The following is a 16,457-nucleotide window of genomic DNA, read 5'->3' on the forward strand; positions in this document are numbered from 1 at the left end:
TCACGAGGCCGCTCGCCAGGCGTCCCTCAGCCTGGCCTTCACCTGAAACTTCTGCACCTGCAGCACCACGCCAAACTTGCCCTCCAGCGAGGGCAGGGGCTGGTCTTGGGGGCACTCAAGCGTGAACCTCTGCAGTACCCAGGCCAGGAAGAGGAAGAGCTCCATCTTGGCCAGGACTTCGCCCAGGCAGACGCGGATCCCCGCCCCGAAAGGCAAGTAGCTGGGTGAGGGCGAGTGGATGTGCTGGCCATGCTCATCCAGGAAGCGCCCTGCAAAGGGAAGGAGCACCAAGGGCATCGTCAGGGATCCATCCTTTCTGTCTGAGACCTGCCCAAGTTCATCACATGTGTGTCCCTCCCATGAGCTGCAAGAGCAGAGACGGTGCAAATGCCCCAGCCGGGGGGGAGCAGGATCCGACCTCCCACCACCTAGCTTGCCCTGGGCTCAGCTTCTCCTGCTGCACCCACCCTGCCATCCTCTGCCCCTCAAGGAGGACAGGGAGCACCCAACCCACCGGGGTTGAACTCCTCAGGCTTGTCCCACTCCTTCTCATCGTGGTGCACAGACCAGAGGTTGATGACGACCCTGGCGCCCTTAGGGATGGAGTATTCCCCGATGCTGCAAGGTGAACGCAGAGTGAGACGGTCGCTCCCTCCCACTGTCTCTCTGCCCGTGTCCCAGCTGTGCCCTGTGGGGTCTCACCTAGTGTCAGCAAGGGACACGTGCGGGATGAGCAGAGGGGACACGGGCCGGATGCGCAGCACTTCGCTGATGGTGGCCTCCAGGTAGGGCAGCAGCGGGCGGTCGCTAAGGTGGGGGTGACGTGCCAGGCCGATCTTCTGGTCCATCTCCTCCTGGATCTTCCTCTGGACCTGGGAGGGGAACAAGGGCTGGGGTGAGAGTAGGGCGTACCCTGTGTGTGTGGGCTCCCCGTAGCAGTGGGGTTCACCCAGCATCACCAGCATGTCCTGGCAGGTTGTGCAGGGCAGAAGCAAAATGCCCACAATCTGATCCTGCTTATTTGCAAAGCCTGACATTTCTCTTGGCACCTGCCTTCCCCAAAGCCCCCACGATGTCCCTGGTGCCGGAGGGAGCCCAGACCCCCCACTGTGGGGCGCAGACCCTACCTCAGGGTAGTGGAGAAGGTAGATCACGGCCCATTTGAGCACAGTTGTGGTGGTCTCCACGCCAGCCCCAAAGATGTCCCCTACCGTCATGAGGAGGTGGTCATCAGTCAGCTCCAGCCCTGGCACTGAGGGGCTGCTGTTCTCAGCACTGAACCTTACTTGCAGGAGGGCGTCCATGAGGTCCCTCACGGCGTCCCTGCAGAAGGCTTCCTGCCAGAGAACACGCATCAGCTGTGCTGTGCTGGGCACAGTCCCCTCCACCCCAGCTCCAGCACCCTGCAGCTCCCAAGCATGTCCCTGTCCTGGCCCCATTGGCACCTTGTGTTCGGTGAACTTCTGCTGGAGCAGCTGGTCCCGGACCTTGAGGCATCTCTTCAGCAGGGCCAGGTCCTTGTTGGGGAAGATCTGGGGGAGAAAAGCCCCATTACAGCAAGGGGCTCCAGTTCAGCCCAGCCTCTGCAGGCCCCCAGGCAGTCGCTCCGTGCCCACCAGGTTACTGGCTCTTGTAGGATACTGGGGCAGGGACCTTCCTAACCCCAGGGTGCTCAGGTAGCCCCCTCCTGCAGGACACATCCCAGCTCCTTCCTCTCGTCCAAGGTAAGAGGAACAGGCAGCCCCCCTGTCCCTGCTCACCTGGAGCCAGGGGAAGATGTCCACCAAGCTCTCCTTGGCCACAGTATCCACGATACCCTGGCTGTACTCCAGCATGGCCTCGAACTCGGGGTCCCCGCGCCGGTACGAGGAGTTGAAGCAGAGGGAGCAAACTACATTGGTGACAGCCCGTGTGAGCTCGGGAGCCATGTCCAGGGCCATATCCTGCGCAGCGCTGAGTGTCTCACACAGGGACGCAGCCTCCCGGCAGACTGGGGTGGAGGGGAGAGGCAGGTGAGGGGGTGATGGTGAAGCCAAGGCGGTGGAGGGGGCAGCTGGAGGGTGGAAGGACGGGTCCCCAGCTCATTCAGGGTGTGCAGGCTACAGAGAGCACCCCCCAGCCAGGGCTGAGCCTCCAGGGGCTGGGACGGGCAGAAGGGATGATGCTGGGTGCTGGGGAGGAGCAGAGAGGATGGAGATGCACAGGGAAGTCTCCATATGCAGCTTGGTGCTCCTCCTGGGTGGAGTGGGGAGCCCAGGGGGCCGGGAGCTGGCTCCATGCCTCAGTTTCCCCAGCTGTGAGTGAGCGGAGCCAAAGCTCAGGGCAAAAAACACATGGGGAGAGGTGTCAGTAAAGGACTGGGGATGGAAGGAGAGGGACCGAGCCCCTGCTAGGCAAACTGAGGGGGTGCTGGGGGGATTGGGCTGAGCCAATGAGTCTCCCCTTGGTTCCCAGGGGATCAGGGTACAAAGAAGGGAAAAGTCCCACCCAGATCAAGCACAGGAGGAAGACAGAGCGGGGAGGAAGACAGAGCGGGGAGGAAGCCTGGGGACTGGTGGGGGGCACTTACTGATCCTCTCCAGGGCGAGTGAGCCCTCCCCGAACATGGAGAGGGCAGCATGCACCAGCTTGCGCTGGAACTTCCAGAGGGGTCCGTAGCTGGCAAAGGCGATGTCCTTGCCCCCCCGGGACAGGAGGTCCGTGGTCACCTGTGGGACAGGCAGCCCCGGGGTCACCCCACTGCAGGGCAGCCCCGCAGGGGCTGTGTGTTGGAAAGGGGTGATGCTGTGAGGGGTGGATGATCATCTCATCTCATCTCATCTCATCATCTCATCTCATCTCATCTCATCTCAGGGATGGTCTGGGGGGGCTGGTGGTTAGCGCTGGTGGGCAAAGCCTGGGCCATGAGCTTTGCTTTTCCCCCGCCCCAAGGACTGATGGAGAGGTTTGGGCACAGATGCCAGGGTTAGGGGCTGGGGTGCCCAGGAAACTCAGGAGGTGCAGAGCCCCTGAACCCACATCCCCATGCCCCAAGATGCACCCAGCCCAGGGGAAGAACGGGCACCCTCGGGATGGAGGATATGCAGGATTTGCCCTGGAGAACAGGGCAGAGAGGGGCTGCCCCTGCCATTGCCTTGCTACAGGCGGGATGAGGGACCTTGCTGGGTCCCGGCACCTTTCTTGGAAGCATCCCCCACCTTACCCCAAGCCGCAGCGGGAGGGGGCCCCCCCGAAACCTGCTGCTGACTCACAGTGCGGGGCCGTCCGGCGAAAGCCTTCCCCTTCTTCAGCAGTACCTCCCTGGCGTGCTGGTAGCTGTTGACCACCACCACGTAGTGGGAGCCCATCCAGAGGGCATAGAGGCTGCCATAGCGGCCCTGCAGGCGCCAGAGCCGCAGGTGGAGCTGGGGGTGCCCGGCCAGCTGCAGCAGGCTCCCCACCAGCGGCAGGGACGGCAGGCTTCGCGGTCGCCCCAAACCTGTCCCCGTCCCCAAGGTGGCTCGCCGGCGTGCCAGTCCCCAGGCGCAGAGCAGGGCCAGGACCAGGAGCAGGATGCCCAGCAGCGGCATGATGGGGCCGGCTGCGGGGCTGCGGCAGCGCAGGGAGCCTTTATACCGGCTGCGGAGTTGTTGCCTTGACCCTGAGGCGGGCTCGCCTCCTTATCGGGGGGATGGGGAGAGGGGGAACCGGGCGCTGGGCCCACGGCCAGCTCTGCAGCTGGTCACCCGGCGGGGAGCAAGGGCAGCGGGGCCATGGCTGCACCAGGTGGCCATGGGGGAGCCGTGTCCGGTGGGCTGCGGGCCAGGGGACGCCCAGGGCCGGATCTGTCCTCGGGGTCTGTCCCCAGGGCCCTGTGGTGGGTGAGGGGTGCTGGGGTAGCTGAGCCCTCGGGGTCTCTCCTGGGTGCCACGAGCGCAGCTGCGGACTGATGGGGCATTGGGGTCAGTCCCCAGCCTGGGAGCCCCTCGACGTGCCTGGGAGGGGATGGGGGCACTGGGCAGCACTGGGCAAGCACGGGGGAGTGCTGAGAAGCCCTGGTCAGCACTGGGCAGCGCTGGGCAAGCACTGGGCAGCCCTGGGAATGCTGAGAGGCCCCGGTCAGCCCTGATCGTCAGCCCTGGTGAGCACTGGGCAGCACTGGGCAAGCACTGGGCAGCACTGGGCAAGCACGAGGGAGTGCTGAGAAGCCCTGGGCAGCACTGGGCAGCCCTGGGAATGCTGAGAGGCCCCGGTCAGCCCTGATCGTCAGCCCTGGTTAGTGCTGGGCAGCCCTGGTGAGCACTGGGCAGCCCCAGGCAGCACTGGGCAGCCCCGGGCAGTACTGGGCAAGCTCTGGTCAGCACTGGGCAGCCTCGGGCAGCACTGGGCAGCGCTGGGCAGCCTCGGGGGGTCCCCGCCCGGGGCGATGTCCGAGTCTGAGGTGTCCTGGGGGGGGGGCCATGGGGGGACAAGAGCCCCGAGGGCGCCGGCCCCGGGCAGAGGCGGCCCCTCCGCGGCCGTGCCCCCGCCCGCCGCGGGCCCTGCGCCTTCCCGACTCTTCTGGCCCCCGGCGCTCGCCGTAGCGGCGCCCGGCGGGAGGAGGCGGGGCGGGCAAGATGGCGGCGGGGGGCGCGGCGGACGCCCAGGCGCGCTTCGGCCACTCGGTGAAGGGGCTCCTGACCGAGAAGGTGACGAGCTGCGGCACCGACGTGATCGCCCTCACCAAGCAGGTGCTGAAGGGCTCCCGCAGCGCCGAGGTGAGCGGCGGGCGCTGTCGGACGGCCGACTACAGGGCCCGGCATGCAGCGCGGCCGGGAGGCCTGCGAGGAGGAGTAAGGGACGGCGGGCGATCTGGCCCGGCCCGGCCCGGCCGCGTCCCTGGGCAGAGCCGAGCGGGGCCGCCGGGGGGCTTGCTGGGAGCTGTAGTCCGGGACGGGGCATGCTGGGAGCTGTAGTCCGGGGCGAGGCGGGGGGGAGGCATCCCTGGGAGCGGGCTGTGGGCATGGCTGGGCCGGCGGGGCACCGCCGGTGGGCTCTTGGGCCGCGGGTGCCTGCACCCCCGGGCTCCGGGTGCCTCTGACAGCGCTGGGGAGGTGGTGGGAGGCGGGAGGCTGCCTTTCCCTCCTCACGTCTCTCCAGAGCGGCAGGCTGGAGCGGTGCCTGAGGCTCCCCCTGAGCCTGTGTGCTCTGAGGGGTGGGCACGGCACCGCCGCGCTCCCCACAAACTTCGCACCGTGTCGCCATGAGTCCCCGAACTGTCAGTCTTGCGTGCAGGTGTGCTGAGCAGCCGTCACGAGTGTCTCGGGAAGCGCAGAGCTGCTGCCTCTCAGTCTGGTCTGTGCGTTTGTCTTTTAGCTCCTGGGTCAAGCTGCTAGAAACATGGTGATGCAAGAAGATGCTATCCTGCACTCGGAAGATGTAAGCTGTGTTTATCTGCTAGAGCAACAGTGTTTCTAGTGGACAGGAGAGGAGGGTTATAAGAACAGATACGCAGACGTGCTACTGGAGCCCTGAAATGAAATACGTGAGTTCGGGCAGCAGGGCTAGTGGGCAGAATAATTTAGGCCTTCTTCAAACCCACGTGTGGTGCTGGCCTTCCAATGTTCTGCAGCCCAAGCCAGCCCTTAAGCTGTGTCATCTCTACCGGCAAGCTCGAGGGACCATAGGTTGAAATGAAGCACTTGGTGTCAGTGGCTGTCATTGGGAAAGAAGAGGGGAGTGTGCCATTGCTGGCAGATATGGGGGGGGGGCATGTTTTGGAGGCAGTGCAGTGGTACAGTGATGGCCGTGCTGGAGGAACAACCTGGGGCATTGGGACATCTTGCCCTGTGTTTCTGCTGAACTGCTCCCATCAGACATTCATTCTTTGTCTTGTTCTCCGCAGAGTTTAAGGAAAATGGCCATAATAACCACTCATCTACAGTACCAGTAAGTAGGGGACAGCATGTTCTGTCTGGGGAGCTGAATGGATCCCTCGATTCCTTTATGTTCTACTTAAAGAGTTTGCATGAAGCCCACTCAGACCGATCCCTCTTGCACAGCTCCTCAAAGCTGAGCAGACCCTGGAGCTGGGATCTTCCAGCCTTCTCCAGCTCCACTGGTACGGCTCAGGCTGTTTTGGGATGGGAGCTGAGATTTTTGCCTCCTGTTTGCCATGCACTGTGTCTCCTGTGAGAGTGTGTCATGCATCTAGGACTAAGGGGGAAAAGCCAGTGCCGCTGCTGCCCTCTCAGGACTTAATCCAGAAACACACTGGGGTTTTGGCCTCCTGAGCCCTTGATCAAGTCGCTTTTCTTCAACAAAACATGAACCCTGTTGCTGAGATTTTATTTTTCTAATGCTCTTTTTGTCTCCTTTTCTCATCTAGGCAAGAAGCAATTCAGAAGAAGTGAGTACTCAGCTGAAGGAATGCCAGGAGGACCTGGGGGACATGTGTGGGGTTGATGGAAAGGGAGAAGTGATAGAGTAGGGTGGGGGAAAACGGAGCAAAAAGCTTCTTACAGCTGCCTTTGAAGCAGATGCGGGCCCAGCGGGATAGTATTTCAGTATTGTGAAGAAACGGGAGTTTGAGCGAAGGGATGATTTGTACCAAACCTTCCATTTGTTTCATTAACATGATAGAGCTTGTGAGGTTGGTTGTGATAGGAGATGAGGGTGGTGTAGAGCAGAGCTGTCTGCTTATGGGTGCACAAAATGAGGTTTGCCTTGTGGGGACATGGAGGTGGGTTGGGGAACCCCAGGGTTTCTCTTCGCTGTAGTGTCAGCACTAGAGCTGTTCTGGTCCCTTGGGCACAGGCAGCACAGCGTAATCTGGGGAGCAGATCTCAATGTGAACCTCTTTTTGTTTGGTCCCCAGCGTTGAGCAGTCATCAAACCTACAGGACCAGCTGAGTCACTTGCTGAAATGAAGCATAACCGAAGGCATGAGGACATGTTGACTGGCACTGAGGGCAGCAAAATGTCCTTTCCCCTCCAGACCCTGGGGTTCAGACCTGTGTCTGGATGGTGCTGGATGTCAGCTGGGATGTGTGCAGAGTCTGTGTTTGTGGGCACGTGGGCCCCTCTCACATGCCTCCATCTGTGTCTCTGCTCCAGAATGCTCGCCTGCTCGCCAGCGCCTAACTGAAACAAACTTACCTGAACCTTCACTCCCCCCAACAATTCCTGTGTCTGCTTACTTCCCATGTAGTGTGAGGTGCTCAGCCCACACCAGCACCCTCGGCAAGAAATGTGTAAAATTGAGCTGTGGGTTTTAAATACAGGCGCCTGCCGTTTGACACTGGTCTGTATTTAGACACAGAGATGGCACAGAGTGCAATTTATTTAGGGCATGTTAATCAGCGGGAGCTGTAAGTGCCTGGGTGGGTGAGAGAGGTGCTTCAGTGCAGACTGAGGTGTCAGTTCCAGGCCAGAATTTCTGAAAGCGGGAGTCTGGGCACACACCTCTCTCACTGGTCCAGCTGGACATGGTTTGGCCAGCATGCTGCTCGGAGGTTATCTTCTTTTCCACTCTGCCAGAGTTTGGAACATCATCCCCTTGTCAACCGGTCTGCGCTGCCTTTGGCCTTCAACTGCATTCCTCTTCCTGGGCTGCTGCTCCAGCTCTTGGTGAAGCAACCTTGGCTGTGGTGTGTGTTTGTATCTGGTTGGGAAGGTATCCAAAGGCCCGGCCGGGAAGCAGGCAGGAGAACATCATGAGCTGGTGTGCTCAGTTCTGCACTGCTCTGTGTGGGAGGACTAGAGACCGGGCTCCCGTTCACATCCCGGGGAGCGACATCAGGCCCAGGCTATAAATACTGTGTCTTGTTTTTGGTAAGTCACTTATCTGGAGCACTTGGAGTGCACGGGAAGCACTTGTTTGCCCGAGTGTGCTTTTCATCAGCTGATAGGAGAAGGCAGGCTGAGAGTGGGCATCGGCCTGGCACGTTCCTGTTGGAGCGCTGCTGGGCTTTGGCTCCTGTGCTGCAGAGCCTTCTGGGCTGGATTTCACCGTCCCCTCCGGTGCCACTGCCTGTTTGGGTGTCACCTGGTGGCACCACAGCTCCTGCATCCCCGTGAAGCTGCCACTGTTAGCCCAGGGGCCATGGGGGGTATTTTTGCCTTGGGAGGGGTCCTGATCCCCGGCTTTGCAGATGCACTGTGGGAATGAGGCTTTTCCCTGAGCTGTTGGAGAAGCTGTGACTCACTTGCTGGGAATAAAAGCTGCCCTGAACACTACCAAACCGCAGCAGTCTGTGCTGGATGCTATCGCTGGCGGTTCCTGTGCAGGGGGGAGACTGGGACGGTGGGTCTCTGCCCCCTGGTGTCCACCATTGTGCTTCAACTCTGGGGGCTTCTTTGCAGCTGCAGTGTGTCCTTGCTGCAGGTGGCTTGTCCCGTCCAAGGTCCTGTCCTCTGGAGGGCCGGAGCAGCCGTGCGGCATTAAACACTGCTCTCCCTGCATTTGGGGTGAGGAGGGACAGTGCTTGGGGGGTGCAGAGCTATTGGCAGGGGGAGACAGAGGGGGGGATTTGGGGCTGTGGGTGCAGGCATGGACTGTGGGTGACGGCAACGTGACCTCCGTGGGAGCAGGGCCAGCTCCTTCCACCGTGCCTGGAGACCTGCGGGGAGGCTACGGGGCCGTGTGTCCGGTGTCTGGGACAGGCAGGAGCCGGTGCCAGGGTGGTGTGGGATGCCGGGGCGGTGCGGGGTGCCGGGGCGGAGCGTGGCCCAGGCTGGTCAGAGTCCGGCCGAGTCGCTGCAGCTGGAGGCAGTAAGGAAGCCCAGGGCCCTTGCTGCGGGGTGCTGGGGTCTCCCTGGGGGTATCCCTGGGGCCGAGGTCTCTCTACCAAGCTGGGGGGTGGATTTGTCCTACGGGGAATTTTCTGGGTGCTCATCTCTCCAGGGCAGCTGGGACTGGGTGTTTTTTTTTGGGGGGGATGTTGTCAGGTGCCCCCAGGAGCATCCCACTAGGCTGCAAGTTAAGGAGGGTGTCCCTGGGTACTGCTGGGGGAGGGGGGGACGGCAAAAAGTGCTCCTGTATTTGGAGGAAGAGGGGGGTTCAGGGCCTTCGGGAAGGCCTGGCGCAGTGCCCATCACTGTGGCGTCAGGCACCAGCCCCACGATCCCGTTGCAGTGGCAACCCCCTGCGGAGAGCAGATCCACCGGGAGGTGCAGGTGAGGGGCGTGGGTGGGAGCTGGCGGGGGGACGGGGCGGCTGGACGGGGGGGGCCAAGGCCAGGCTGTGCCGGGATGCCTGCTGCGCTCAGAGGACAAAGCTTGTTTCAGGGCCCAGATAAAAACGTTAGGGGCGGTCGGCTGCTTTGGTCCCGTTTCCCGCAGGGAGGGGGGGCTGAGCAACCCGATGTTTCCCTGCCCTTGTTCCCCACACTCATCCTGAGCTGGGGAAATGGTGCCTGCAGCCTGCAAAGTTACTGCAAGTGGGAATTAAATCCCTCGCTGCACAAACACATCTCTCCATGCAGGCAAGGGGAGACAGGGAGGATAGGGGCAAAGGGATGCCTGATGTTAGCCTAATTTTTAGCTGGGCACAAATGACAGTGCCAGAGGACACCGGGGGCACGTACAAGCCAAGTGCAGGCATGGCCCCCCACATTTTGGTGCACGGGGTGCTCCCAGGGCACAGCTTGCCATAGTTTAGTGGCCTCTGTCCTTCCCATCTCAGGATTACTATGGCAAAGAGCTGCAGAAGTCAGATGACCTGAAAACCAGTGCGTGTGTCACCTCGGCCAGGCCCCTTCCCAAGGCGGTGAGAGATGCTTTGGAGCGTGTCCATGAGGAGGTGGTAGCCAGGTAAACCCCAGGGTCTCCCCTCCATTGCTGCGTCCCCATGGGCTGCAGCCCCCCCGGACCACCACGCCGTGGGGGCACCTCTGCCCAGCTCAGCTCAGCATCCCCCCAGGTACTACGGCTGCGGTCTGGTGATCCCCGAGTACCTGGAGTCATGCCGGATCCTGGATCTGGGCAGTGGCAGCGGCAGAGACTGCTACCTGCTGAGCCAGCTGGTTGGGGAGCAGGGCCACATCACCGGGATAGACATGACCGAAGGGCAGGTACGGTACGGTACGGAGCCGGGGCTTCCCCTTGTCCCACCAGCATCCTCCCGCCATCATTCCCTTCCTCCTCCCAGGTTGAGGTGGCGAAGAAGCACGTTGCCTACCACATGGACAAGTTTGGCTACCAAAAGCCGAACGTGGAGTTCCTCCAGGGCTACATGGAGAAGCTGCGTGATGCCGGGCTGGCCGATGACAGCTACGATATTGTCATGTAGGTACCATGCAGGGCACTCCCATCCCCAGTCCTGCTGCTGCCCGGGGCCATGGGCTGGGGTCTGGGTCCGCATCCCACTGGGTTGCCTGCTTCAGGAGCACATGTTAGGAAAGGTAAAATCCCAAGGCAGAATCTGGGCTGGATCCTCAGAATATACAAACTGCCCTTTTCATGGTCAAACCAGCGTCTGCAAATCTTGCATGAAGCAACGGGACATGCAGCAGCCGGTGGATGTGCAGCAGCCGGTGGTGCTAAGTGTGCGAGAGGGTGCAAATGAGCCTCGGTCTCCTCCTCCCCAGCTCCAACTGTGTGATCAACCTTGCCCCCGACAAGAGGGCTGTGCTGCGGGAGGCCTACCGCGTGCTGAAGGTAATGCTGGGGCCGGTGCCTGCAGCGGGAGCGGAGGGGAGTTGGAGTGGCCTTGCTGTCGGGGTGCCGCTGGGATGCAGCAAACGGGATCCAGCAAGGCAGGGATGTGGGATGGGACCAGGGGAGGGCACATCTGCAGAGGGTTCCAAGCAGGGTAGTGTTGGGGGGTGCCCAGTTCTCCCTGCCCCTTTTGTTCTTTTGCTTCTTGGGGATCTCCCTTCACTCCTTGCTGCCTTCCAGCCTGGGGGAGAGATGTACTTCAGTGATGTCTATGCCAGCCAGCGCCTGAGCGAGACCGTCCAGAAGCACAGGGTGCTGTGGGGTGCGTAGGGCTCCAGGATGGGGGTGGCACGGGATGGGGGGACCAGATCTTTGCCTCGTCACCCGTGTCTGCGGTCTCGTGCCAGGGGAGTGCCTGGGAGGAGCTCTGTACTGGAGAGACCTGTACAGCATCGCTGAGGAGGTGGGGTTCAGCCCCCCGTGCCTGGTCACCGCCAGCCCCATCACCATCGTTGACAAGGAGCTGGAGGGCATCATTGGTGAGCATCTGACCAGGGATCATTGACTCCAGGCAGTTGTGGGGAGCTGTGCTGGGATCTCAGGCTTTGCTGGTTCCCAGCCTGGGTGCTGGGTGTCCAGCCCACCAACATCTACCTTGCAGGTGACTGCCGCTTTGTCTCTGCAACTTTCCGCCTGTTCAAGCTGCCGGGTAGCAGCCAGGCCGGGCCAGGACAGGTCATCTATAATGGTGGGATCGTGGGGCACGAGCGAGAGCTGGTGTTTGACGCCAACTTCACCTTCAAGGTACGGGGAGACAGGCTGGGGCTCCCCAGGATGCCAGGTAGTCCTGGTCTGTGGGGATGGGATAAAGCTGATGGAACAGTGCTACTCAGCAGCATCCTCTGTGATTTTGGGGGTAAGCTTTGGGAGAGGGGGTGGTGGGCGGGAGCAAAGGGGCTGTATAAACCAGGAGAGGAGCAAACAGGGGTGGGAAAGGGAGCCAGACCCCTGCATTGTGTTGGGGTGAAGGTAGGAGCAGGACATCTATGGTGGCTTCACAGGAGGGCTTGAAGCCAGCTGCTTGGTCATTGTGGGTGTTTCTTAAGGTTTTGGGCCAGGCTGTGCCCCTGTTTCGCTCTCCCCATCATCTGGCTGGGTGGCTGGGGACCTCTGGGCCACTTATCCCAGACCCCAGCCCTGTGACTGTCCCTCTGCCCCCAGGAAGGAGAGGTGGTAGATGTGGATGCCGAGATGGCTGCGATCTTGCGGAGCTCCAGGTTTGCGGACAAGTTCCTGATCCAAGCTGGCAGGGCCAACGCTGCCGCACCGCAGGGCTGCTGTTTCAAGGCGGTGAAGGTTGGTAGCAGGCAGCTCCACGGCTGGGTTCAGGGGTGGGGACATGGGTGTCCCGTGCCATCAGAGTTGCCCTGGGCTATCAGAGGGGCTATGGCATGACACCAAGAGACCTGAGTCCTTCTCAGCCAGGCAGGAGCCCATGGGGCACCGAGAGTGGTGCCTGGTGCCTGAGTGTGGGCAACTACAGCCCAGCACAGGTTGGAGCCCTCCAAAGTGGGGGTCTGCTCTAAGCACCAGGAGTCTTGCCCCTCCAACATGTCCAGGGGGGCTGCTGAGGCTCACAGCTGGACTGCCTGAGGTCTCCCAAGGGGAGGCATCCTTCCTGTGGGGAGATGGCTGGAGACAGCCTGCCCTAGAGAGGTGATGGCCCATCCCTGCAGCTCCTTCCTATCCGTTGTTCTCCCAGCTGCTGATGTGAGCTTGGCCCTGGCTGCCAGCCCTGACCCTGCAGTACAAAGCACCTCTATCTGCTGGAAGCCTCCCTCCTCCTCTCCTTAGTGGTCCCTCCAGCCTGTAGATGGGCCAGGAGAGGCAAGGGAGATAAGGCCCTGCAGCTGCGCATCCCTGAAACACAACCTTGTCCTTGGGGAGGGGGAGATGTTCTTGGGTCCCTGTCCAAGCAGGAGGCGTTTCTCAGATAAAAGCAGAGCCAAAGTCCCAGAGGAGCTCTTGGCTTCCTCCCTGCAGCAGAGAAAAGCAGCTGGAGTGACCGGGGGCTGCCCCCACATTAGCTATGGAGGGTCTGCTTGGGCTGCCCCGCTGGCTGGGAGTGAGTGGGGGGTAAATGCTGCTTTGTCCATGTGCCTCTTGCTTCCCTCTGGCCTGATCCTGCCCCGGGTTGTTCTCTAACCTCCAGGAGAAGATCTGTGATCCCTTCCAGCTGCTGGAGCGGCTGGCGGCCCCAGGTCCTGCCTGCCGTCCCGGTGGCACCTGTGGTCCCCCAGGGTGCTGTTGAGCAGTGAGTGATGTCCCCGCGCTGGTGAATGCCAGTGGGGCAGGAGGATGTGGCCCCAGCGGCACGCGGCTTCCACCAGAGAGCAAATAAATGGCCAAGCTCGAAGGCTGTGTGCTTGAGTCCGGCACCACGGGGCCCGTGGGGTGCTGTGCTTTCCTTTTGGGGCTGGTGGGGCAGGTCGTGCTTGGTTGCAGTGAGGATGGGCAGCTGTCCTGTGGCTCCCCTCGCTATGGGGCTGGCAGTGGCTGCAGGGCTTGGACACGCCGGCAGGGAAAGGGGTTGTGGGTCACTGTGCGTGGGATGGCAACAGCTGTGTGCTGGTGTTGAGCCCACGGAGCAGAGCGGAGACGTTTGCAGAAGGCAGCTTGGCAAAGCGGCGTGCAAAAGGAGGCCCTGGTGCTGTGCAGGGCCTGTCCCTGTGTCATGCACCCCTCTGCATGAGCCTGGCTCCAATTTGAGGTCTTGGGGAGCCTGCAGCCGAGACGCAAATGCTTCTGAGAAGCGAAAGGCACAGCACTAAGCAGCTCAGTTGCTTGTTTTCTTCTTTTGATCTCCCCATGCTAACCCTCCAGACGCAGGGAGCTGCAGGCATCCGCTAGGCATTGTCCATGCCAGCTCCTGGCAGCGGGGTGAGCGGCTCAAGAACGTGGTTGCAAATGAGCATCTCGTGGTTGCAAACGAGCATCTCGCCAGGGCGGTGGGCGAGAAGCATTCGTCACCTCCTGGGGGCTCGGTTGGCCCTGCTTTTCCATGGAGAACTCAACATGGCACACAGGGTGCAGAGGGATGTCCCCCGTTATTTGCATTCAGGACGGGGGCTGCCCCCAGCGCAGCTCCCCATGCATTGTCTCGCTTGCAGCCCCACAGCCCATTCCAGGAGACAGGAATTGCTCTCCTTTTCCCTGTGCAGCATCGCTGAGGTTTCTATTTTCCCCCGCACTCCATCTAGCGGGAAAGCCCCGAGTCCCCTGCAAGCATCGCACCTGCAGAGTTTTGCAGGGAAATGCAGCCCTTCTGGAAAAGCAGAAATCCGGCCGACCGTGTCCCACAGTGGGCGAGGAGCGAGGAGCGAGGGCTTCGAGGCTGTGGTGGGAGGTGATGGGCTGCGCCCCTGCTGCCCTGTGCAAATCCCGCATGCCCTGACCCGCAGAGGTCATTTGGGAAAGACTGGGAGCTGCTGAACAGCAGCAGTGACGGAGCCCTTGGGTGAGCAGCGGAGCTTAGAAATGAGGGACTGTTTCCACCCCTCCTCAAACACTGATTTTTCCAGGAGGGACCAAATTTCCCCTCTCTGCCGTTTAAACAGCACCTTGCTGTGGCATGGGGGAAGATAAAAAGCAAACAATAAAATTTTTCAGTTCAAAAAGAAACGCGGGCAAGTGCCAAGGATTCTCTGCAGTAGCAGTAGCGGCAAGTGAAGACAGCCCAGGTGGTAAGGAGGCATTTCCAGAACATCTGGAATGAAGAGCGTGAGCAGTCAGGTAACACCCATCTGTCACATGGTGATGGGAAATCCAGTAACAGGCATGACAGACCAGAATGCTTAACCTGTCCTCTCCCATCAGCAAAATAGGGGAGCGATTAATTTGCAATTTAGAGATTAAACATATAAACAGTGCCCATAAATATGGTTTCCTGGAAAGTTGCCTTGCAAGCCTGTCCTTTTGGCTTTGGATGAGACTCCGAGTCTGACCTACTGGGTATACAAAAATTTGTTAGGTTGTTGGGTTTAGAGCTACACCATGATTAAAAAAATAAAATAAACCTTGGTGTTATCTGGAGTCAGCAGGGCATGTATGAGCTGGCTTCAGGTAGGGATCCCTGGCAGACCAGCCATGGGGGCGGCTGTGACCCAGGAGGCAAGAGGAGCTCTGAAATTGTGTGGAAGGACCATACCGCTGAGACCTTGTGAAGGACCTGCTGAAAACACAACCAAGATGCTGTTTAATCCCTCTCCCACATAGTTCTCTTCTGCGATTACTTACAAAGACTTCCTCAAAGTCCCTAAACAGCCCATCCTGGGAGGTCTGTGGCAATTAGCTCCTGCTATCAAAGAAAGCCTTCCCAGCACGAACGGAAGAGCAGGTGGGGCAGGGGGTGCTACCTGCAAACCCCTTCATTAAAAAGGCATGAGTCCCTGCCGCGGCCTTTCAGCTTGCCTGGGGAGAGAGGCGCCTGCGGCGAGGTCCCCCCCTCACATGCATACAGAAAAAGGCCACAGCTAAATGCCACTGCATTTGCATAGCACTATTTTTTTTCCAAATTCTCAGCATTTCTGGGAGGAAGCAGCTAAGAGGACTTGACTTTAATTTTGAGCATTAGAGTAGGGGTCCTCACCAGGCTGTGGATGTGGGAGTGTCTTGTCTGCCTGGTTTTGTTTGTGCATGCACAGCCTTGGGGTTTTTAGCCCCCAAGCCATGAAAAGAGGAGGTCCTGCAGCCCCGTCCCATGTGAGGAACCCCAAACCAATCTGTCCAACACCCCGGTCTGGGTGTTTTGGTGACTGCAGAGATGGGTCAAATCCCCTTCTCCCACTGTGAAGCTCTGCAGCGTTGGTGTCCTTCCTCTGCAGGCAGGGAGGGTGTGGTGAGGGCAGGAGCCGTATGTAGGTTGTGGTGCTCTGATTCAGCCCGAGGTGAAGGGGAAGAGATTCCCGAGTCCTGGCTCACTGTGGTTAGCAGGGAGTCACTGTGGCTCAGGGGCATCTTTCACCTCCCTGGGGGAGCAGACCTGCAGAACTCCCCCAGGATAAGCTGAATGAGGTTTGGGACCAGGAAAGGTGTGTGGCTACAGCCCCCAGAGCACTGTGCTCTGCTCCCTGCAGTATTGGGTTGTCCTGCGCAATGCTCTACTCTTCCATTTCCCAAGCACTTAAGTGGAAGGGAGGCTGTTTTACCTCCCCTAAAGGGTCACCCTCAACCAAAAATGCAGTCTCGGCCACCATGAGCCAAAGCGGGTGCTCCCACAACTGTTTGTCTCTGGCTGTCTGGGATGCTAAACTGTGTCCCGCGCTGTATATTGCTCATCACTAGCGGAAAGTGGAGTGGCGATGGCTGGCCCGTGGGGCATTTTTTTGCCCCAGCCGGGGCTGTGACACAGCAGCTGAGGCCTCGGAAACAGCCCGGCTCTTGGGCGGTGGGACATAAACACACACCAAAATTACAGGTCTTTCCCTGAATCGGGGCCCATCAGCCCTTCGTGCATCCACGCGCTAAGGACGAGTGGAGCGGAGCGCCTGGGGAGGCTTCGACCGTCCCCAGTGGGAGCCCCAAAGCCCCGGCTGCACTCACGCCAAGTCTCGGCATGGGGTTCGCCTGACTTGAGGAGGCTGGGGGTGCCCCGGGGGGCTGAGCAAAAGGCGGCGACGAGAGAGAGGAGCGCGGCTCTGTGCTTAATGGTTAATTCTGCTCGCACGAACGACAAAGCCAAGGAACCGCCGGGCGGCGGGGCGGGGTGCCCGGCGGGGCGGAGGGTGCCCGGGGGCCGGAGTGCGACGGCCGAATCTGTAGTCGTTGCACCGTACGGCACC

General features: G+C 60.5%; 3 protein-coding genes across 6 annotated transcripts; 2 read left to right on the forward strand and 1 right to left on the reverse strand.

Moving 5' to 3' along the window:
* CYP17A1 (cytochrome P450 family 17 subfamily A member 1) lies at positions 1-3,793 on the reverse strand. Of its 2 annotated transcripts, XM_075026971.1 has the most exons (8): positions 3,252-3,793; positions 2,570-2,708; positions 1,761-1,990; positions 1,446-1,532; positions 1,128-1,337; positions 703-872; positions 515-618; positions 1-269 (listed from the first exon to the last, which is right to left on the reverse strand). In XM_075026971.1, exons 1-8 carry the CDS (start codon positions 3,567-3,569, stop codon positions 1-3), a joined length of 1,527 nt encoding a protein of 508 aa, XP_074883072.1. In that variant the 5' UTR covers positions 3,570-3,793. The 2 variants fall into 2 exon arrangements, with proteins under 2 accessions (XP_074883072.1, XP_074883071.1); XM_075026970.1 differs by having other exon boundaries at positions 703-1,337.
* A 786-nt stretch (positions 3,794-4,579) lies between these two features.
* BORCS7 (BLOC-1 related complex subunit 7) lies at positions 4,580-7,256 on the forward strand. Of its 2 annotated transcripts, XM_075026286.1 has the most exons (6): positions 4,581-4,736; positions 5,242-5,253; positions 5,335-5,397; positions 5,864-5,907; positions 6,347-6,367; positions 6,836-7,256. In XM_075026286.1, exons 1-6 carry the CDS (start codon positions 4,596-4,598, stop codon positions 6,885-6,887), a joined length of 333 nt encoding a protein of 110 aa, XP_074882387.1. In that variant the 5' UTR covers positions 4,581-4,595; the 3' UTR covers positions 6,888-7,256. The 2 variants fall into 2 exon arrangements, with proteins under 2 accessions (XP_074882388.1, XP_074882387.1); XM_075026287.1 differs by lacking the exon at positions 5,242-5,253 and having other exon boundaries at positions 4,580-4,736.
* A 1,394-nt stretch (positions 7,257-8,650) lies between these two features.
* Positions 8,651-13,017, forward strand: AS3MT (arsenite methyltransferase). 2 transcript variants are annotated; one of them, XM_075026289.1, is made up of 11 exons: positions 8,719-8,731; positions 9,095-9,135; positions 9,644-9,771; positions 9,881-10,031; positions 10,109-10,245; positions 10,548-10,617; positions 10,858-10,939; positions 11,025-11,156; positions 11,279-11,421; positions 11,839-11,973; positions 12,830-13,017. In XM_075026289.1, coding segments are annotated over exons 1-11 (1,119 nt in total). In that variant the 5' UTR covers positions 8,719-8,730; the 3' UTR covers positions 12,929-13,017. The 2 variants fall into 2 exon arrangements, with proteins under 2 accessions (XP_074882389.1, XP_074882390.1); XM_075026288.1 differs by lacking the exon at positions 9,095-9,135 and having other exon boundaries at positions 8,651-8,731.
* The last annotated feature ends 3,440 nt before the right edge of the window (positions 13,018-16,457 follow it).

This window comes from Buteo buteo, chromosome 4, assembly GCF_964188355.1.
Source record: "Buteo buteo chromosome 4, bButBut1.hap1.1, whole genome shotgun sequence".
Classification (NCBI taxonomy): domain Eukaryota; kingdom Metazoa; phylum Chordata; class Aves; order Accipitriformes; family Accipitridae; genus Buteo; species Buteo buteo.